General features: G+C 33.9%; 1 protein-coding gene across 3 annotated transcripts in view; it reads right to left on the bottom strand.

Moving 5' to 3' along the window:
* LOC145295829 (solute carrier family 2, facilitated glucose transporter member 10-like) overlaps nucleotides 1-23327 on the bottom strand; it is an 86025-nt gene that overhangs the window by 1686 nt on the left and 61012 nt on the right. For all 3 annotated transcript variants that reach the window (XM_080141536.1, XM_080141538.1, XM_080141537.1), the window contains 6 exons: nucleotides 19200-19286; nucleotides 17970-18056; nucleotides 15141-15251; nucleotides 12708-13254; nucleotides 4812-4934; nucleotides 422-554 (listed from right to left, as the gene is read on the bottom strand). In XM_080141536.1, coding sequence (XP_079997662.1) covers nucleotides 422-554; nucleotides 4812-4934; nucleotides 12708-13254; nucleotides 15141-15251; nucleotides 17970-18056; nucleotides 19200-19286 — 1088 coding nt within the window. The remainder of the gene's footprint in view (nucleotides 1-421; nucleotides 555-4811; nucleotides 4935-12707; nucleotides 13255-15140; nucleotides 15252-17969; nucleotides 18057-19199; nucleotides 19287-23327) is intronic.

The raw sequence follows: 23327 nt of genomic DNA, 5'->3' as shown, positions 1-23327 counted from the left end.
TTAAGTAAGACACTCTATCAAAACCCCCAATACTAATGATTACTAAAATACTATCTCATTGATTACTGTACACGCAATAACCCTTATCCCTGAGTGGCCTTCGGGCCTTGATAAGTGGTGACCCCCATGTAAAAAAAAAAAAAAAAAATTACAAAATATTTTATGTGGATAATTGTTTATTTGAAATGTTCAGTTCTTAGAGAAAGTTCTGTAAGGTGATAATAAAATACAACAGACTGTCGTGACAATCAACAGGTGATAATTTTGAACGCTGAACAAAATGTCCAGTGGGAATTTGCATAGACAAAGATTTTTTGAAAGGGCTTCCCACCTGTGGGACATGTTATCTAATAGCACCAGAGGAAAGGGATACCTTTGTTAGTTCATTAGAAATAAGAATACAGACAAGACTAATACATACTTTGATGATAACTCTTTGGAGATTTGTTCGAGACTTTTGTTCTTTGTTTCAGGAATACAACAAAACACAAAAACGACTGAAAGAACCGACATTCCACTGAAAAGGAAGAATGTGCCAGGCAGCGTGAAAATGGCTGAAAACAGAAAAGAAAAAAGTAAAAAAAAAAAAAAATGGCTTCAGAAAAGAAAAAAGTAAAAAAAAAAAAAAAATGGCTGAAAACAGAAAAGAAAAAAGTAAAAAAAAAACAAAATGACTGAAAACATAAAACAAAAAAGAAAAAAGTAAAAAAAAAAAAAAAATGGCTGAAAACAGAAAAGAAAAAAGTAGAAAAACAAAAACAAAATGGGTGAAAACAGAAAAAAAAAAGTGAAAAAAAAAAAAACAGTTAAATTTACTGCAATGTTTTGTTGTAAAAGCAAACTTATTTGCATTCTTAGTTCTGCTCTTTTCATCTTGAGTGTCATTTTCATATTTCGGTTGATCTACAATGAGAAATAGTAAGATTGTGCATCTAGAAACAAAAGTTTAAATTCCTAAAATTCATACTAGAATTGTCAACAAGGACCCATGGCATAATGGATAATGTATTTGGTAAAATTCAGTTGTAAAACTTACACTTTTTTATCCAGGAATTTAAGCAATTATTAAGCTTATTCTCCTCATATTGATATGGTTGGAGCAGCTATTTGTGAAGATGGGATTACAACATATAATGTATTGCATTTGAAACAGGTTAGATACAATAAATCAGCAACACTTAATGGTCTACACTAAAAATTGTGTATACTCCTGATTTAGTTTAGTTGTTTTACGACATATCAACACTTTTTGGGTTATTTTATGCTCAATCCAAAAAGTTGTTTATATGGAAACACTGCCCTACACACCGAGGTGAGTTGAACATCCAATGCAGAACGTGCTATATTATGATATGTTATCAATGTTGCCTCGGCACTCACCACAGGTGTAAAAAAAACACTCACAAGATGCAATGCTAAAAAATTAAAGGCTCATTTATCTACCTGCCTGCAGGCACTGCAAGATGAACTGGAACCCATCGAAAACCGTTTGGTGAAGCTAGAGGAAAATTTCACAGGTAAACAAATAAGGATGATGGCTAAAGCATTGGAGTCCTTTATTGTTGATCAGGGAAAGCAGTGGCTTGACGAGATTGATACAACTCGCACGAAAGAAATTAGTGCCTTACAAGAACGCAAGGCAAAGATGGATAAAATCCTGCCAAATATAGAAGAGAATATCAATGATATGGAGAGTGCTGCCGCGCTGCTATACATGCATCTGTGCTTTGTTACAGTAAGACGATTTTGTGCAGGATTGAACTTGCTACTTCATTTCTTAGACGCAACATCCAACGTATGCAAACGTGTGTGAGGTGACGGTACGGCGAGGAAGAAGGAAAGAAAAAGATGATAAAAAAGAAAAACATAGCAGAGAAGGTGAGAAATAGACATGTTACACACGTGGCCCAAGAACAACAGAGAAATATGACCGGACAAAGACAGAGGACTACGCATTCAACACAGTAGATCTTATTAAGCACATCGGAGTACAAGAAGACTTTTGAACAAGAGATAAGGTGTTATTCTGGAAGTACCTGTAAATAAATGTCTGCTGTTGAATTCTTTCCTTGTCTTTGTTTCCTTGCGATTACCTGCATGCAACGTTTGGGTCCTAAATGTTGACATGTGTTGACTACGTTATATTACCTGGAGGGACACAAGCCAGGAATTTCACATTCATTCTGTTTGTGCCATGCTTTGCAAATGTCAAAGCACTTGCACATTAAGGAAACGATAAACTGGTTTGCTTGAATCCTTGGTTTAGACTGAATCTCTACTTGAAAAAAATTGATACAAAGATCAAAGACCAAAGTGTCAGTTCAGACTTAGCTTTGAAGGAATTTTCTAAAATGATAGAGCTGAGCCTGGCGTCACATACATCCTTCATTGACTAGATATACTTCATCTCCCTGGAAATGCTTAACAGTCTTCCAACACTTTATCTCCCCACTTCCTGAAATAAGAGGAAGGCTGTGGATTTAAAGACAGGTCTGTATTCAATGTTTCTATGAGGGAGGCTGAAGGATACATGACTTGGCAAGTCATCAGCATGATGAAAGATTGGCTTTCTTGAAGCAAACATTGACCGAGTCGGTCATGAAAAGGACAAACTATCTTGTTTTCAAAATCAATTCACAAACTAAAACAGTTTTGATATATGATCTGTCATTTTCAGGACAATTTTCCTTTCAATCCACCATGCTAGCCTTTGACTGCAGTGTAATGTCAACACCCTACCATAATAGTTTCCTCCAATTGCGACATCAACACCTAACTTTTCAGCATTGGAGAAGCAAACAAAACCAACACTCAATACCACGGTTTCTGTCAGCAAATGATGTTTGCAGTTGTATTCATTCATGTCTAAATAAACATTGTCAGAAACTCATTGTAAACAGGGAATGAGAGACAAAATAGAAGCGAGTTCTGGGATGCCGAGAATGTATCCACAATGTGTTTTCTATTCTAAAAAAAAAAAAAAATATATAAATAAATATTGTACTTAATATAAATTCAGTTGACATTTTTTAGGGAAAAGTAATACACTTTTCTTTTTGCTTACCAGAATAAGTTGGCAAAAATTGCATATATATTCTTGCGGCTTCTTGCTGTTAATTCAATGTGTCATGCTCGAACTGAATGGAATTGTCTAACTCTCTGACAAACACTTTTCAATTAGTTATACTAAAAAGAAAAGTGTCTTCCGTTTTTGCAAAAGCACGTGGGTAGACTATCCATTCATTCGTGTATGCATTTAATTTGAGGGAAATAACAAGAGAATATAGACCACAAGTTAACAAACATTCTAATATGAACAATAATTATACTAATGCTAACAGTAACAATATGGTTAACTTTTTTTTGTTATTTCTTGATATCTATTTATATAAATATCAAGATATAGTGTGTTTGGATTCTTAATCTGGCAGAGGATGTGATGCGTCTAGTGTGTTAGGTATAAGTTAGTGTTAAGTTCATGATTGCATGCCTTTTCGTTTTCAGCTAACACCACTGGCTAACCTCACGGTGAAAAGGGAGCAGCTATGCATAAGTCTTCCCTGCCAGTACATAGCCTCTCCATCATCAAGACTCCTACAGTGCCTTCACGTTGGCCACACACGGTAACTGGGTGCCTTGTGCCCCCAGGCTAAACATGTAGGAGATCTCAGAGTAGTAGGGGATCCCAGAGGTAGTGTGCTATGGCCCACCAATGTGTGGACACGCCCTGGCACACTACCAACCCCTATCCCAAGAGTGACAGGCACCTTCTATCATTCTGAATTCTATCATGTCTGAAATTGGCACAATGTTCAACGAGCGAGATTAGAGATGAACTACTGTACAACTCATGCTCTCTACTGATCCAAGTTATGACAACAGGACCATTGCCAGCACCCTCAAAATGCATTGTTAAATTGCTATAAATAACAGGAACGTGCCTAGTGTGATAGAAAAAAAAACTTTCCAGCCACGGTTATGGTCTTTGGTGTGGTTTCAAGTGAGAGCCACATCATACCACCTCACATCTTCATAGTTGGCTTGAAAGTCAACACCAAAATGTACCTGAATTTGCTGACAAATGCGATGATTCTCTAGTGCAATCAGGTGGCTGCTGGCAGACCCTGGGTGTGGCAGCAGGACTCAGCGCTGGCTCACAAGCCCAAAGAGAACCAGGCTTGGCTTCAGAAGGAGTGCTACAACTTTGTACTCTTCTCTCACTGCCCCTCCTCTTTCACCTCCAACCTGAATCCACTAGACTACTTCATTTGGTTATACGTTTACACCACCAACATGACCTCTCACAACACCAAAGCCACCCTGATCGCCACCCTCCACCAAATATTTGCTGAGCTTGTGAAAAAGGCATGCTCCCAGTTCCCGGCCCATATCGAGGCAGTTATTGAGGCTGAAGGTGGCTACATTGAATAGATGTCAGCTCTACTACATAATCAAGTTACCTGAAATGATTTTCTTAATAAATTTTTAAAATAAAGTTGTAGTGTTGTTTTCTTTAGGGTGACAACTTTATTGTTCCACACCGTAGAAATACTGAAGAACAATAATAGTAAAAGAACTGATTTGCCTTGTCACGGTTTCCGGTAGCACATATGCCGGAAATTAGGAGGTACATTAGCTGACTATAACCGAATGCACTTTTTCACTGGAATTTTTAGCAGTAAAAAAGAAAATCTAAGATTATTCCCTGTGCACAATTTTAGAACATGCTATAGAACGGGTTTGCTGAAAAATATTGAAAAACTTTATTTTTTGCAACTTTCTTTGAATTAAATAAACATTTTCATACTCACAGATCATTTTTAAAAACATGGATGAAACAAAAAAATTTGCTGCCCAATTAATAACCGTTACAAGGGCAATGGCACGTCCGCGAAGTTCTGGGGGATAGATCTCACTCAAAATTATCCATGTTACTGTAAAAAAAAAAAATGTAGACAATTATTAAGCATCTTTTTCCTTGGTGAAAGCATTATGTAAATTAGGTATTTCATTGAAAGTCATAAATTTTAATTGCCATTAAAAACCAATGTTACCAACTGAATTATCAAATTGCAATTGGAAGCACATTACTGCATTATTACATAGAACATGTACTTTCATGATTTCATAATCGATTGATCATCATTAGTTTTAGGGGAATTGCAACAAGACAAACTGCAATTACATCCCTGTTTATTCTGTTTCTTATTTAATCCTGTGTATGTCACGTGAGTGTTCCAAATATGCGGTGTTTATACACCCCAATACAAAAATGTTTATAGTGTTATTATTTTGTAAAATATATTTATCCTGTTGATTAAGGATACATATCTACAATTGCTGTTGAACAGTTTGAATCACTTGTATCTTGTTGATATTAATATAAAAAAATACAATAAAATAAAACTAAGCAAAAATCAAGATATTACATTAGCTAAGTTCATAGTTACAAGACTGAAAGAGTTTACTTTTGCAAACAGTAATAACTAAAGCTGAAGCACTAAATGTTTTCATTTCGATTTTAGTTGCTGGAACACAAGTCACATTTTTTTTGTATATTGCATGGTCAATAGAGTATTGGTTCTATAATAAATATCATGGTCAATAGAGTATTGGTTCTATAATAAATATCATGGTCAATAGAGTATTGGTTCTATAATAAATATCATGGTCAATAGAGTATTGGTTCTATAATAAATATGAAATCTGCATCAATCCCACATGTGACACTCTGTTCATAAACATCAGTAATTTTAAACTTCATTCTATTCTCACGAAATCCTCATTTAGCTAATCATCCATAATGAACACTCATTACAAGAAAACACTTACGTTAGAACGATTCGAATTAATATTCTTAACACATAAATAAATGTTGATTATTTCATACTAATACAATGATTTTTGAGTTCTTTGTCAAGTGTAATAGATGCACTGAGACTAAAGCTGCCTTCAGGACTGCCAGCAACCACTGCAAAAGAGTAATAAAAAATGCAAGAGAGCTATATGCTCAATCCGTTAAATCCAAAGTAGCTGAGCAGCGGCTTGGTTCCCACCAGTTTTGGCAAATAGCAAACAGGATCCTGAACAGAAGCGTGCGTTCTATCCCAACCATCATCAATGGACCTGAAGTCATCTCGTCAGCATCAGATAAGACCAAACTATTTGCCAAAAACTTTGCAGCTAATTCTACCCTATGCGAAAAAGGCCATCAACTCCCCGTATTTCCTCCTATAATGGACAACACACTCTGCAACACACAAATATCTGTGCGTGATGTCGCCAAGCTAATCAAGAACCTTAATTCCAGTAAAGCAACTGGCCCTGACGGTATTCCAATCATTGTGCTGAAAAAGCTTCAACTAGAACTTGCCCCCATACTTACAAAACTGTAAGTGTTGCCTTAAAGAGAAATGCTTCCCAATACCCTGGAAAACCTCATCAGTATGCCCTGTATGTAAGAATTCAGGTGATAAATCATCTCCCTCTCAGTACAGACCAATAAGTCTCCTGTGTGTCATGAGTAAGCTGCTGGAATCCATATTAAATAGAGAAATAGTCAACTACCTCAGCAGAAATAACCTTCTTAGTGACATGAAATATGAACAAAACTTTTTTCTTAGAAGTGCACGCCTGTGGAAGTGTTCTGGTTGGGATGAAAAAATGGTTTGAAAAAAAAAAATGATTGAAAAAAAAAATGGTTGCAAAAAAAAAAAAAAAAATGGTTGGGATGAAAAAATGGTTTGAAAAAAAAAAAAGCTTGAAAAAAAGAAAAAAAAATGATTGAAAAAAAAAATGGTTGAAAAAAAAAAAAAAATGGTTGGGATGAAAAAATGGTTTGAAAAAAAAAAAAAAGGTTGAAAAAAAGAAAAAAAATGATTGAAAAAAAATGGTTGCAAAAAAAAAAATGGTTGCAAAAAAAAATACAACTTGTTTATTCTTTTCACTTAAAAATATTACAAAAATAAAGCAGAAATTGTTACGGTAAGTCATTGTTTCTTTTTTAGGTTTGTTTTATGGTGATTTTATTATATTAAAATGTTTTATATATCATTTTTAATTGGATTTCTTTGAGATGGGTATTATTTATATCAATTTATTTATTGCGGACTATTATTCTCATCTTTATTAGTTGTTGTTTCACGACATTTTGGCCAACTATTCCTCTGGCCTTCGTCAGGTGGTGACCGCGACGGATAGGAACTGCGAATCTCCTAACTGCATTCTCAGCAATCATTGATAGAGATGTTAAATCTCTACGGTTCCAGATGATGATTGTCTGAAGATAGCGGTTTCAATCCAATAAAGATGAGAATAATAGTCCGCAATAAATTAATATTAAAATGTTTTCTTCAGTATTTTTCTTACGTAATGTTGTTATGCTTTGGTAATCAGTGATGCTCGGCAAAAGCCAACGGTTGATATCATATTCTGAGCAAAGTTGAGCGGCCAGTTAGTTAGGTCTGGTTTAAATCCCACACAAGTTTGGAGACAAGTAAATAGTAAATTCTTTTTAGAAAAATAATTTGTAAAAATATTTGTAAAAATAATTTGTAAAAATAATTTGTAAAAATATTTGTAAAAATAATTTGTAAAAATAATTTGTAAAAATATTTGTAAAAATAATTTGTAAAAATATTTGTAAACAAAATGAATTTTACACGATTTTCTGTTTGATTGCTTACAGAAAAAAATGCAAACATATTTTTATTTTTCTGTAAAGTTTTCAAAATTTAAAAGAATATTTTTAATAAAAAAAAATCTTGGGGTATTAATCCGTTTCTGTTTGCTAACAAGTTTAATGACAAAGGTAAAATGTGCATACTTTAAAAAAAACAGTTTTATGAAGCAGCACTCCTATTAATTTTAGCCATGAGCCACCACTGGGTACAATATAATAATCAATAGAAAATTGACTCCATAATAATAAATATGAAATCTGCATACATTAAAACATCATGTTTGAGTTGATTTTAAAACTGGACAATGCCAGGTGGCCTGCTAATTTGAATATATCTAATCACAATTGCTGCCTTATTGCTATTTGTCTGCAACAGTATCTTTAGAGGAATAGTTATCCTTATTATTTTTCTCTCAAAATTATCAAAGATGTTACACCATTCTGGAGGTTTTTATTAATAATGAGCAAAAAAGCTCAAATTCATTTCACACAAATCACTGCCATCTTCATGATTAGAATATTTGAAAAAAAAAATCACAGTTGAAGAACATCAAATGGACTTTCGTTTTCTGATGACATCAGAGGAAAGAAAAGAAAAAGCAAAAACTGTTTCTGTGTCATATTTTTTAAACAATCGATTTTAAATAAATATTTATTTTAAAAAATAATTGTATATTGTATTGCATTCTTAAATTTACAAATTGCAAATAAATAATCGTGATTAAAATTCAGGTTTCAACATTTGAAAACAAAGTCTTCAAATTTTTCAATTTCAAAAATTTTTTTTATCCTCAATTCGGCATTTGCTTTCTGTCTTCTTTACCTTTTTTCTGCGTGGCGTTAGATTATTTACTGAAATGATGAGAGTGTAAATCATGCTGAAGAAATGGATTTATGCAAATCCTCTGTCACTCAGGTCTTTTGGTAATTCGTGAGCATTTATCTCTTGATTCTGAGAAGATGAAGTCCATAAAAGAGATATCATGCCTACGTCAGATGAGAAAGGTGCATCTATAGGTGGTTTTAACAAAATTGTTAGCACACTTTTGCGATGTGACGGTGCAATGCAAAATCTTAACAATTACACAACGCCTTTCCAACAACCACGAATATCCATGATAAATAACACTCTACCTGTGAATTCTTCCTTCAAACTCCTCAGCCTAACATTCACAGGCAATATGAACTGGAACAAATACACTGAGAACATTGCAAAGACTGCTGCAGAGAAGATGGCTTCCCTCTGTCAAGCTAGAAGACTACTCACATCTGAGAGTATCCTGTACTTCTACAAGGTCACTATTCGGTCATGCATAGAGTATTGTTACCATATATGGGCTGGTGCATGAACCACTAGTCTCTCCCTAGGGTCCAAAAAAGAGTTTTCAAACTAATAGGTCTCAATTTGTTAACTAAGCTCCAACCCCTGTCCTATTCCTGCAATGTTGTATCTCTGTGCCTGTTTTACAAATATTTTAATGGAATGTGTTCTGATGAGCTCGTTACACTTGTACCCCCTCGATGTACATATTCCCGACAAACCCACTTAGCAACAAAATCTTACCCCTTTATTGTTGATGTTCCTAAATGCCAGAAAACTTTCTACGCTAATAGTTTCTTTGCTCTAACAGCTAGACTTTGGAATTCCCTTCCTGCTACCTGCTTCCCTGACTGTACTGATATGCAGAAGTTTAAATGTAATGTAAACCAACATCTTGTTAATCTTTCCTAGGCATGACCACAAATGGTACCCCCTTACATCCAAGTGGTGATATGCCTTGTTAGGAGGTGAAGGTGAGCATAAAAATAAAAAGATGCAAATTCAAGCACTACATGGAAGTACATTTAAACATGGAAGTACATTTAAACATGGAAGTACATTTAAATACAATAGACGCAAAACTCTCAACTATTATTTCATCAGGAGAAAATCGATATTATATTTCAACATTATATTATTCAGGAAAATAAAGAACACTTGGGGAGTTTGAAGTGACAGAACTGATTAAAATAAACTGATTCCAAAAATCATTTTAAAAGTTTGGAATCTATCTCTATCGCTATTCACAAATCTTTGTTGTGCCGACAGAAGGAGTCCATAAGCATTGCATTTCTTTGGGGAATTTTGCTCCTCACTTTGTTGTTTTTGGGGTTTTTTTTACATGCAGTGCCATTTTAATTGTTTCTTTTACACAAATGTTCAATTATTGATTTTAATTGGTTTTGACACTTTAAATTCTCCCCACTGCTCTTTATTTTCATCAATATTATTTTGAATTATACTATCGATTTTATCCTGATGAAATGATGGAAAAGTTCTAGAGAAATTTCATTTTTAACTATATTTACAAATTTGTACATTTGAACGTTTATTTACATATATATATTAGTGATGGGACGATTCCAAAATTCTTTCCGATTTCAATACAATTACCGATTCTGATTCCGATTCTTTAAAAGTTGCTAAATATTTAGTTGTAGTGTTGTTTTTGTTTAGATTACCATAAAAATGCATGTGATATATTTTCATAAAAGTAAAAAAACATTTGTGAAAGTAAAAAAAAAAAAATCTATACATTTTAATTTTGTTGGTAACTAAAAACCAATACACATTTACCATTTCATCTTTAGAAACCATAATGGAAAATTAAGATTTAAACAAAAAACAAACCAAATAATAAACAATTACAAGACTCTTTCTTGGCATCAGAAAATAGGCAAAATTTTCTCCTATTCTGATACAAATTCCAATAACTTAAAATTTCTGATTTTCTCGATTCCCAATGCCGATTCCAATTAATATATATTTGTCATCGTCACACGATAGCATAGTATCACTGATATGATTTTCATTGCTCGTCTCCTCCAGAAGTGTCGTGAATAGCATCATGAACTCTATTTGGCCTTTGTAGATCTAAACAAGGCTTTCGACACTGTGAACCAGGAGTTGTTATGGAACATTCTTCAGAAGTTTGGTTGCCTTCCTACTTTCTACTTTTTTTCAGCAATTTCACACTGCCATGCGTGCTTGTGTTACGATGTCAGATGCAGAATCGGACACTTTTGCTGTGAAGCAGGAATGCATCTTGCTCCAGTCATTTTCAACCTGTTCCTAGTTGCCATCACTTTGGTTTTGTGCCTTGACCTTCAACCTTCTGATGTCATTGCAGTCCAGTACTGTATTGATGGCAGCCTCTTCAACCTGAAATATCTTCAGGCAAAGATTAAATCCTCTGAAGAGCTCATCTTCAAATTAGAGTATGCCGATGATGCTGCATTCCCTAGCCACACCATCAGCAGACTTCAGCGTGGTCTTGACATAATCTACAACACCTGTCACCAAGTTGACCTTCTTATTAACGCCAAGAAGATAGAAATCCTGCCAAACGTGACTCCAATTGATGCTCTTCACTGTCAAAACATGTCTCCAACTGATAATCTTCACCATCAATGGTATTCCTCTAAAGAATATCAGCAGCTTCACATACTTTGGCTCCAATCTTTCATTCTCCTGCGACCTTAGCAATGAAGTTTAGTACCACTTTAATCTCGCTTCTTCTGCTTTTGACTGTCTGAATGACCGAGTATTCACCAACTGCAATCTCAGGACCCATATAAGGGTTGCTGTGTATAATGCAGTTGTCATATCCACGCTTCTGTATGGTTCTGAGGCATGAGTTCTGTGTAACCAGACGTGCGCCCCCTCGACAGATCGCCGACTCCCAACGTCATGTACTGTGGATTTTTTGTTCGACTATTCCTCTTATGGCCGGTCATCATTTTCTCGCTGGCAACTGTCGGTGGGAACATACTCATGGTTTCACAAAAGTAGAATATAATAATTCATGAAATAAAGAAAGGAAAAACACAAACGCCAATGTTCACATATAAATTGACTGTTGGACTTGTGAGTGTGTGAGTGTGTGTGTGTGAATGTGTGTGTTTTCTCCCCGTTCTATCGATGTTACACTCGTCTCTATCTCTGTTTCACAGTCAACTCTAAATGTCCAACTGTAGTGGTTATCAACTCCCATCCGCCGTCAAGGGCATCTAGTTGTCAACTCTAAAATAATGTCCGCCGCGACAGGCATCTAGATGTCAACTGACTGTCCCCTCTACGTTGGTATCTCAGGTCCCCCCCCCACGCCGGCTACCGGAAGCTGCCCTTCCCTGTTTTATCTGTAGGTTTCTATTGTTATTGTTTGCTACTTCCTATCTATTGTTGATTGTAGGATATTTCCGATTTCTTTGTTTATTCTAAGCTATTTCCTCTTCTTTTGTCTATCCCCCCCCCTCTCAGCACTTAGTGGCTCAAATCCACCTCAGGGCCACTTTATAGTATTACATCTGTATCACCATCACATCAGGTTGCTGGAATCATTTCACATCAGACAACTACAGCAGATGCTCGGCCTCCATTAGTGGCACAAGGTGTCCCATTCAGACATTCGCAGGAGAGCTGGAGTTGCCTCTCTAGAGTCATTCCTTATCCGTCGTCCTCAAAGAGTTCTCTTCGATCAGCTCACTCACGACAGACGAAATGTTAGGTGCTCGAAGAAACACTACATAGACTGCATCAAGCTTACCCTCAAGTGCTGCAATATCCCCTTCAATCTTTTGGAGACTTTGGCAGCGGACAGAGACACTTGGTGCTCCACATGTGATAGCGGAATGGCCTTCTTCAACAACATGTATGAGCGAGCAGCTATGAAGCATTGCACACTAAGACATCGACGAGCAGCAGCCACTCACCATCACCAAATCCTGTCTTCCTGTGGTCTATCTGTACACAGTCATAGATCGGAATCACAGAGTCAATTAAAAAATAAATAAATGAAGACGTTATCATCCACATGGATGGAGTACCATAACTAAACTTGTCAAACGGATGCTCATAAACTATTAACAACCTGTTTACAATCGGGACCTATTTACAACTCCTCACTTAAGTTGCCCCCAATTCACAGTAGCCCAAAATCTCAAAAAAGATGATTAAAAAGAAATGATATCTATAAAAATTACTTACTTGGCCCAAAACTGATACCATATGCTCCGACATAGGTTAATAATGCAAGTATTGTTATGATGTGAATTAAATGAGAGACACCAGATTCTTCAGATTCCTTGGTAGAATTCCTCAATGGTTCAATGGTGGAAGAGATGCTAAAATTACCATTTTGAAGACCAATGTCTAGAGTTCTGTTATGAAGGTTTTTTGCATTTCTGGCATGGCGAATTAATTCTGTGTGACAAAGAAATTGATTTGTGTAAGATTTTTGAGCAAATGATGAATAAAGAAACGGTCTCCCAGATGAGAATTGATGTTGTCGATAAAAAGAGTTATTTGGCGTTGTCTTGTAAGGATGGGTGATGGTAAAAGTTACGGTAGGAGATGGAGTCGTTTTGATTTCCCAACTTGCACAGGTTTTCGTTCTGGGGAAGTTTTTCTCCTGTATTTGGGCACCGATGCTTAGCAACAAGAGACTGAAACTCATAGCACTGGCACCAATTATCAAAAATGTACGTCTTCCCCAGTAGTCCACACATAGCAGGGATATGATAGCAGCAGTCACCTATGAAAATAAAGAAACGACATCTTATGCAAACATGAAGAATTGGATTTACAAAATCTGCATCCCATATTCTCACTTCAAATCATCGTAGAGTATTTAATTAACAAATATACAGGGTGGAATGATAAAATTGTCGCCATAGAAAAGATGACATGATTCCATTTCCGTTTGATGAAAACTGGTTTTCTTTTTTTGTTGCAGACCATGCACTAGTTGTTCAGTTATGTGCAAAACCCAAAAGCAGTAGGAGCCTTCTATTATGTCTGAAAGTGACGCAATGTTCAACAAGCAAGATCAGAGATGTGCCACTGTACAACCCATGCTCTCTACTAATCCAAGTTATAACAACAAGACCATTGCCAGCATAGTCAAAATGCAAATCTGGACGGTTCAACGCTCGAGGGTTCAGCTTAACAAAGTTTCCAGTCACAGTTGTGGTCTTTGGTGTGACTTCAATTGAGGGCCACATCGTGCTACCTCACATCTTCGAAGATCAGCTTGAAAGTCAACACCAAAGTGTACCAGGATGTGCTGAAGAGAGTGGTGATCCCCTGGTGCAATCAGGTGGCTGCTGGTAGACCCTGGGTGTGACAGCAGGATGCTGACCCACAAGTCGAAAGAGACCTAGGTTTGTACCCTTCTCTCACTGCCCCTTCTCCCCCCCCGTCCTGAATCCGCTAGACTACTTCATTTGATCATACATTGAGTACATCACCAACATGACCTCCCACAACACCAAAGCTAGCCTGATCACCACCATACGCCAAGTATTCGCCAAGCTACCGCTGTCACTTGTGGAAAAGACATGCTCCCAGTTCCAGACCCGTATCGAGGCAGTGATTGAGGCTGAAGGCAGCAATATTGAATAGACATCAGCTCTACTACATAATCAAGTTACCTGAAATAAATTTTTCAACAAAGTTTTTAAATAAAGCTGTAGTGTTGGTTTCCTTAGGGCGATAAATTTATCATTCCACCCTGTAGATTATGCCAGAAATCAGGTGTGTTTTTCGGCAACTAAAATCAGGTGTGTTCACTCACGTGCAACGTCATCCGATATAAGCAGATATGAATGAGTTTGAAGATTTTTTTTTTTGACAATTAGATTTTGGTTGTGCGTATTATTTCGACTTCGCGGACGACTGTTCTCATCTTGAGTGTAATTTTCACAACATTTCATTGGATGTAACCTCCGACCTTCTTCAGGTGTATCTTGTCGAATTCGCGAATGTTACTGTTGAATTTGGGAATTTGGACGTAATTTCAAATAAAACCTTTTTTTTTACTTCACGGGGGTAGCATGCTCTTGTTCCTTCAGCCATGACTTGTCCGCAATGACCTGTGGTGCAGTCATTAGAGTACTTAGAAAAAAAATCAAAAATGATATTCTCGTAAAGGTTGAAGGTTCAGCTCTTAATGTAATTGCAAATTACTTATCTAATCATGGCTGACGGAACAAGAACATGAAGTAAATGAAGAGTTTTGTTCAAAATTCCATCAAAATTCCTGAGTTTGACAGAAACATTCCCGAGTTAGACAAGATACACGTGAAGAAGGTCAGCGGTTACATTGACCAAAATGTTGTGAAAATAACACTCAAGATGAGAGTAGGAGTCCAAAAAATCCAAATAATATGAATAACCAATCGTCATCTCAAAAATTGAGAAAAGTAAAAGATTTTCATTGTTTTGTTTTTTATGGCATATCAACCCTTTTAGTTTCATTTAATTAGAATAATTTTTTAAAAAGTTTTAATGTTTCAAGTTCTTTATATCTTCAAATATTTATTCGTGGCATTTCCTCCTTTTTTGCCTTATCCTTGTTGCAGGTTTTTCTGCTCCAACAATATTTCATCCCAATAAGTTTAACTTGAAAGAAACATTTACTTTGATCGTGCCCAGCCCTAACGTGGCCAATTCAGCAGTCGAATCAGAAGGGAAGCCAACAGCTTGAAAGACTACAGGAGCATAGTACAAAATGTTTGGTTGACCAGTGAACTGCAAAGAAGAAAAGGTTAAAATTTGTTAGACAAAAAACGAAATGATTCATATTATTTGGATAATTCAAACGACTGTTCTCATCTTGAATCTGTTTTTCACAACGTTTCGACTGATGTAAACTCCAATCTTCTTCATGTGTACCTTGCTGTCAAACTCAAAAATCTTTCTGTCAAACTCAGGAATCTGCATGGAATTTCAAATGGAACCATTTATTAAATCCATGAGGGTAGCATGTTCTTGCTCCTTAATCATAACTGGGTAGGCGTTCTAAGTAATTTGCAATTGTGCTTTGAGTGTCATCCACACTGAGGATTGAAAATTCAACCTCCAGAAGAGTGTAACTTACAAATTAATTTTACCAAGTATTTTATCATGACTGGGTAGGCGTTCTAAGTAATTTGCAATTGTGTTTTGAGTGTCATCCACATTGAGGATTGAAAATTCAACCTCCAGAAGAGTGTAACTTGCAAATTAATTTTACCAAGTACTTTATCTGTTGCGATACACCTATAGATCGGAAGTTACATTGGCCAAAACATTGTGAAAATAATAGATGAGAACAGTAATCTGCAGAATACAAATAAGACAAGTAATCAATCCTCATCTCAAAAATTCAGAAACAAAAATATGATAATCGTCAAATCCTAAAAAAAAAAAAAACTTATACGTCAAAATCTTGAAATATGCAAAACTGTGTCAGGTTTTTGTAAATAACTCAATTTATCAGTTTATCTTTTTATTATTATAATTTATTTTAAAAAAGGGCTCCTCTAAGCCTCAAGGGATAAATGTGCCTAGAAGGGAAGTCTAATTTACCCTACTATTTAATCCATCGATTCATGCCTTTCCTACGGTTATCACCATAAAAGCTATAAGTAGAAGGAAAACAGTAGTAGGAAAGTTTTACAAGCCTGCAGTTTTGGGAAAGAAGCTACTGAAACAAAAATTATTACAATGAGGTGTGTTTTGGTAATGCTGAAAGAAATAAATTATATATATATACTAGCAGGGAGACCCCCCCCCCACATCGCTCGGGATTGAATGAGAATCAACAAATGTTTTACCCTCCCATATTTTATTGTACTTGCAATCAAACAATTAAAAAATATACTTAATATGTATAAAAAGATTTATTACTGAAAATAAGAATAAAATAAGATTAAGCTAAAAAAAATCCACAAAACCAAAGATTTAAAAATTATCTAGATAAAAAAAAAACTGAGATTTGTATCACAATCAAAAAAAAAATTTTTTTTAATAAAAAAATACAAGATGAAGAGAAAAATTATTTTTTTTAAATATATATATAAATTTGTATTCCTGTTTGTTCACAATTTGATTAATATATACAAAAGAGCCATTACTTTATCCTTTTATTTATTTCTATATGTAGTATGATTCTTGCAAAATATACAATTAAGAGATCACCTCATTTGTATATAATCATAGGGAAAATCGATTTTACTAAATAGCTGTATGTTAGTTTAAATTTCTAGCGAGAGAATTGTTTTAAGTGTTCTATTTAAGATTGTTCTGTAATCAACTTTAAATAACAATTATATTGATATATTTGATTTATTTAATTTATTTGAAATTATTATTTCCGACATCGATTTTTTTTAGAAACAGAGTTATTTCCCCAGTAAACATTTTACCAAATAATTTACAAAGTTTCTAGTGTGAAAACATAATTCCGTGTAGACAGAAAAATGTTTTGCTTTTTTTTATATTAAAAAAAAGCACAAAAAAAAAAAAAAACACTTACAAATAAACTGAAACGATTTTATTTGCATGTTTTTAGCCAGTGAAATGAATTTTCTTAAACTTCACTTAAATGTCACGTACACATTATTGTTTATAAATATTTTTTTTCTGACTATGAGGTGATCAGTCGTCGTAGTATAGCAGATAAAAACTTTTTGCAAATTACCTTTTCCCTTCGTTCACATTTCAGTTTCAAGCTTGTTTACGCGGCTAATTTATTTTTTATTTTGTAAGTCGCTTGGGCACTCGCTGCTATTTTTATTGAAACAAAAGTTGTTTTGATTCTTTTTTTTTTTTTGGAAGGGGGCCCAACGCATGGGCAACAAAAAGTGCTCAATATCTGGAGAATAGCTTCTCCTCTTTGTATCCCTTCTGCTGATATATCTGGTGGAAAAAGTATTTCTTTTTTTGAGCGATTACATTTACATGTTTTTATCCATTCTTATTTTTTAAATTATTGTTGGGGTACCAACATTGCCCACAATGATAATGAAACAGAATTTCATGTTGACCCAGGCAACGTTGGGTACCCATGCTAATTTATATATGTATGTGTGTGTGTGTGTGTGTGTGTGTTATTATATAGTATGGATCATCTCGGTTTAATTATTCCTTTTTAAATTTTTTGTATGACTCTTCTTGTGTTTCTGCTAAATTGTTGTATAGGATCCGTAAGTGCCCTTTTTGTTCCATTATTTTTGCAAGTACTTTCTACTGAATTTCCTCAGTTGTCAGGCATTTTTATGTTTGCTAACTTTAAAATATGTGGTAATTTATAGTTTACACATACACACACACACAGATAAGTTTTTATGACAAACACACATTCTGCTTTGATTTTTATTTCTCTGCTTTGCGATTATATTAAAAGACTTCAATAATCTCATTAAGTATAATTTTGATGACATTACAAAAAGAATTTGAAACAAAAGTTTGTTCAATTATTCTTACCTGTTGAAAAAAAACCAAACCAATTCCTAAGACCAGACGTCCTCTCATATTATAATTCAACTGGAATAAGTGTTTGAATTTCAATCTCTGAAATAAACAATCTAAAAAAGTTAAGAATTTTGTTAAAATAGATTTTTTTTTTAAAATATTCTATGAAACACAAAAAGTAAAGTTTTATCGAACATTTTGTCTAAAAAAATATTTGAAATTTAGAACTTTAATTTCAGAAGGAATCTGGATAATCAACTGCATCAAATATTTGATACTCACCGGCTTTATATTTACTATTTTCATTTAGTGCTCGTTTATAAAGAAAATAACATAAATACCTTTACAACACAAATAACACTTATTTGGGGTTTCAAGAATCAGGAACACATCTGGTCCATCTTAAATAACACTTATTTGGGGTTTCAACAATCAGGAACATATTTGGTCCATCTTTGGACTTGTTTGATGGAAAGCTGCAATGGAAATTCTTCCCAAGAAAATGCCAGAGCCTCAGACTTTATTTTCGGCAACTTTTTATTCCAGTGTTTTTCCCCTTATGAAAAGTTGTAACGTTCAATCTGACTATCGTCATTTCTGACCCCTTCTACTTGGAGCTATCATGATCTGAAGACCGTCTTTGTACCTCTCTCAACTGCCTAGCTCTCTCTCTGTCTTATATATATTCAAATTAATCCTTGCTATGACGTAATTCAACTCACATTTTTTTATTTGTGACTTTTAGAATCATGTTTTATTATATGTTAGAAACATATTCTTTACTTGATTGTTCTAAGTTAACCAAAATATTTTACTAAATATTCCTTCTTTCAAAACATTCTCTCTGCATACCCTTTTCTGTATAAGAGTAAACAAAACAATAATAATGTTCATCAACTAACATTTTACTTTTTAATAATAAGAATAATAATAGTCAATTTTCTAAATCAACTATCAGCAAGGCCACCCAATGTTCTCCTGGCATAATCTAACACTTATGCTGTTAAATATTTGACACTCACTGGCTTTACCACCATTTCACAACTGAATTTCCATTTTGATTAAAAAGAAAATGGTTTCATTTCACAACTAAATTTCATTTCGTTTATAAAGGAAATGTTTTCAAGCAAATTTAAATGAACTGAATATAGAATTACAGAAACTTATTACTAAGAATTTTTCGTGATTTTAAAGATTATGTTGTGAAAATGTAACCATCACTGAACGTGATTATTTCCATACCTTTTCTTTCAGCAAAGCCATCTTAATAGAATTCACTTGGGATTCTTTCACTGTAGGACCATGAAGCTTTTTCAATATTCTTGCAGCCTGAAAAAAGAAGAAAATAATTTTACATGTTAAATTATAATTAAAATAATTTAAAGCAAAATTCTGATATTTTGATTCACATTAAATCAATAAGAGACAAAAAATCTTAGCGACACTAAATCTGAAATTTCTGGTCCGTAAATGATTTGACCAAAAATTAAAAACAAAAATATAGTGCAGATTTTATAAAAAATTAAAAACAAAAAATATAGTGCAGATTTTATAAAAAATTAAAAACAAAAAAATATAGTGCAGATTTTATAAAAAATTAAAAACAAAAATATAGTGCAGATTTTATAAAAAATTAAAAACAAAAAATATAGTGCAGATTTTATAAAAAATTTAAAAAAAATATAGTGCAGATTTTATAAAAAATTAAAAACAAAAAATATAGTGCAGATTTTATAAAAAATTAAAAACAAAAAATATAGTGCAGATTTTATAAAAAATTAAAAACAAAAATATAGTGCAGATTTTATAAAAAATTAAAAACAAAAATATAGTGCAGATTTTATAAAATATTAAAAACAAAAATATAGTGCAGATTTTATAAAATATTAAAAACAAAAATATAGTGCAGATTTTATAAAATATTAAAAAAAAATTTAGTGCAGATTTTATAAAATATTAAAAACAAAAATATAGTGCAGATTTTATAAAATATTAAAAAAAAATTTAGTGCAGATTTTATAAAAAATAAATACAATTACACCGCAAAATTTTGATTAAAGAGAATTTTTCTCTTTAGGAATTTTCTCACACAACAATGATTAATCACCACTTTGGAATTGGCAACATTCACTCTCAGACTTTTATTTTCCATAGAATTCCTCCAAGTTTTAATTTAACAAGTGTTCTATTGATCTAGAAGCAAGTACAACATATAAGATTTCTTCTGGATGAGACATACAAAACTTCCGTGACAATGAAGAAATAAAAAGAAACAGAATCCTGATGTATCCCAATTTAACATTCAAATTTGCAGTAAATGTGAAGCTAATTCTAACAGGACTTTGAACATTTCTGTTTGAACAACTTTTACCAACCATTCATTTGTTCTTAGTTTAATCAAAGCATAACAGACAATTTACCTTGGCATTCAGTTAAAAGTTTTCTCTGGATTCATGAAGGCAAAATACTGCTTCTAAGACCCAAAGTGTCAATTCAATTATCAGCAAATATAAAATATGAATATAAATTTTATATGCAACACACAAAATGCATTTTACTTCACCTTCGCCTGTGTCGACATAATTACACAGAAATCATGTGACCTCATTTGAATATCCTCGAAACAACCTCTTACCATTTTTGGTGCTTCTTTAGAATTACACTTAATAAAACAAAAAAAAATACAGAATAATCTTTATTATGTACATACTTGTCACAGATGTCATATTCCAAAAATCTTGTAAATTGATGAAGTAGGTTTTTAATATAAAAAAATCAAATTTTATGACTTTTAGTGATTAAAGAAATTTACTTAAATAAAAAAAAATCTCTGTAGTCGAATTCAATTGTCGACCATGAATTTTGGGAAAATTTTAAACAATATGGCCACTCCAGGCCTTCTCCTTGCTTCCTCATAAAATTTGATTTTCTTAATTTAAAAAAAAAAAAATACTTGATCAATTTCATGATTTTTGGAATATGATATCTTTTTTCCATGACGAGTACATACATCATAAAGAGTTTTTTCTATATTTTCATGTTTTTTTTTAACTAAATGTAATTCTACATACGCACCAGATTTTTTGCTCAACTGGCACACACGGTTACTGTCCCGCCTTAAAAACGTATTCACTTGAAATTTATTAACATCTACAATTTTGATGATGACTGCTACCAATAGTGAAACTTTTCCAGCCTCCCCACGTGGGTAGAGTTAGACAAAACGTGTTTTTAACGTAAGGAAAATCCATTTCTCCCAGTCTCTTCCTCTCAGACAAGGTCTAGAAAAGAGTCTCCAATCTAATAAGTCCTGCACTACTAAGCTCCAACCACTGTCCCATCACCACAATGTTGCATCCCTGTGCTTGCTCTACAAGTATTTCAATGGAATATGCATTGACGAACTCTTAGCACTAATACACCCTCAACATGAATAAGCCTGACTAGCTTGACATGTGGCAAAATTTCACCCCTTCATTGTTAAGGTCCCTAGATACCAGAAAACTTTCTACTCTAATAGTTTCTTCCCTTGAATTGCTAGACTTGGAAATTCCTTCTCTGTTACCTGTCTCTCTGATTGCACTAACATACAGAAATTTAAATAATGCAAAACTTGGTAAACTCCCCACATAATTTCTCTGTCTATATATGGTCCCAAATAGTAGCCATGTGGACAACACAGATGAATTGTAGTATCAAAACAGATCAATTTTATCCTCCAGAGTGTTTTCCAATGACTCTCCCTCTGTTTCAGATTCAGGATCCTTCATATAAAGGTGTTCTCCATTAGGAAGGAAAAAACATAGGGAAAACAATTTGAGGTTTAAAAATGATAAACAAAAGTTCAAGTGTTAGGTTTAAAATAAATTTTTTTTCCAACAGATTTTAAGAAATAATTGTATTTATTAAAAATTATATTATATATGAGAATTCTATGCCAATAAGTAGCAGTTGAGTTAACCAGTATGAACTTTAACAAGGGTCACATTAGAACATGTCAGGATAACCCAGACCTGTAAAACAGAATTATTTTCAGGGTTGAACAGAAGATGGATGATAAGACAGGGTGAACAGGTAAAACACACTAGAAAAAGTAGGTTTCAAATGATATGACGATATACAATGACATCACGTTTTTGAGCAAGAGCAGAAGTTAGCCAAATGGAACACGTAAATGATTTATAAACTGAATCTAAACTGAATGTTATTGCGACACTGTGCGTCATCCATTCTTAAGCGTCGTTAGTAATCTAAGAAGAAAAAGAAGTAAATAATTAAGATACATTTGATCTCTTTCTCTCTCCATGAGTAAATTCTCTTTCAAAATAAAACCTTAAAAACTCAACAAAGTGACCACGTGCAATTCATGAATGAAAAGTTAAAAAAACAACACATGCAAAGATGACAAGAAGAAACAATGAAAGAAAGGTCAGCACATGTAAACGTGCGTACAAAATATGAAGAAAAAATTTTTTTTTGGTTGCTTGATCGCTCACGAGTGAGAATGGAACACAAGCAATTCCTCGTGACGGAGAACAAACAAAAATAAGAAAAAACTGCAAAATTACTAGCGCTTTACTTCCTTATTTTAGGGAGGAGAACGTGCAATTAAAATTAATGTGTAACATTTCACATTGTATTTATCTTGAGTGTCATTTCAAACATTTCGGTCGATGTAACCTCTGACCTTCTTCGGGTGTATCTTATCAAACTCAGGAATGTTTCTGTCTCACTTAGGAATCTGGATGGCATTTTGAACAGAACCCTTTATTTACTTCATGCAGGTAGCATGTTCTTGTTCCGTCAGCCAAATTGTATTTTTCAATTGCCCACACTGAAAATTGAACCTTCAACCTTCAGGAGAATATCACTTTTACAATTGCTTTTTCCAAGTACTTTAACCACTGTACAACAAGTCAGAGGGAACATCAACCGAAACATTGTGAAAATACTCAAGATGAGAACACTAGTCCAAATAATGCAAATAACCAAACCTCATCTCAAAAATTCCGAAACGTAACATTTGCACGTTTGGCTGCGTTCTGACATCATAAAGAGTCAGACAGTTCGAGTTAGTCCAGTAGAGAGTTGTTAGTCGGAGCTCCTTAAGAAGCGAAGGGGAGAAGAAGACACAATGTAGGTATTTAGTAGGCATTGGATTCTCATTAATTCTTATCTCCAGCTGGAAAATGCCTTCATATTGTTATGTAAGCCTTTGTCTTCATTTGTCATTTCAACCGCAAGGTAATGTGTTGTCTTCTGTTATTATATAACATCATGTTGTCTCACCATCTTGAATATTAAACTTTATATGAAGCCCTTCCCAAGTGCTGATTATATCCCCCTCTCAGATAATGAATCTCTCCTCCA

Source organism: Euprymna scolopes, chromosome 16, assembly GCF_053919585.1.
Source record: "Euprymna scolopes isolate OS-2025 chromosome 16, ASM5391958v1, whole genome shotgun sequence".
NCBI lineage: Eukaryota > Metazoa > Mollusca > Cephalopoda > Sepiida > Sepiolidae > Euprymna > Euprymna scolopes.
This window is presented reverse-complemented; position numbering and strand designations above follow the sequence as displayed.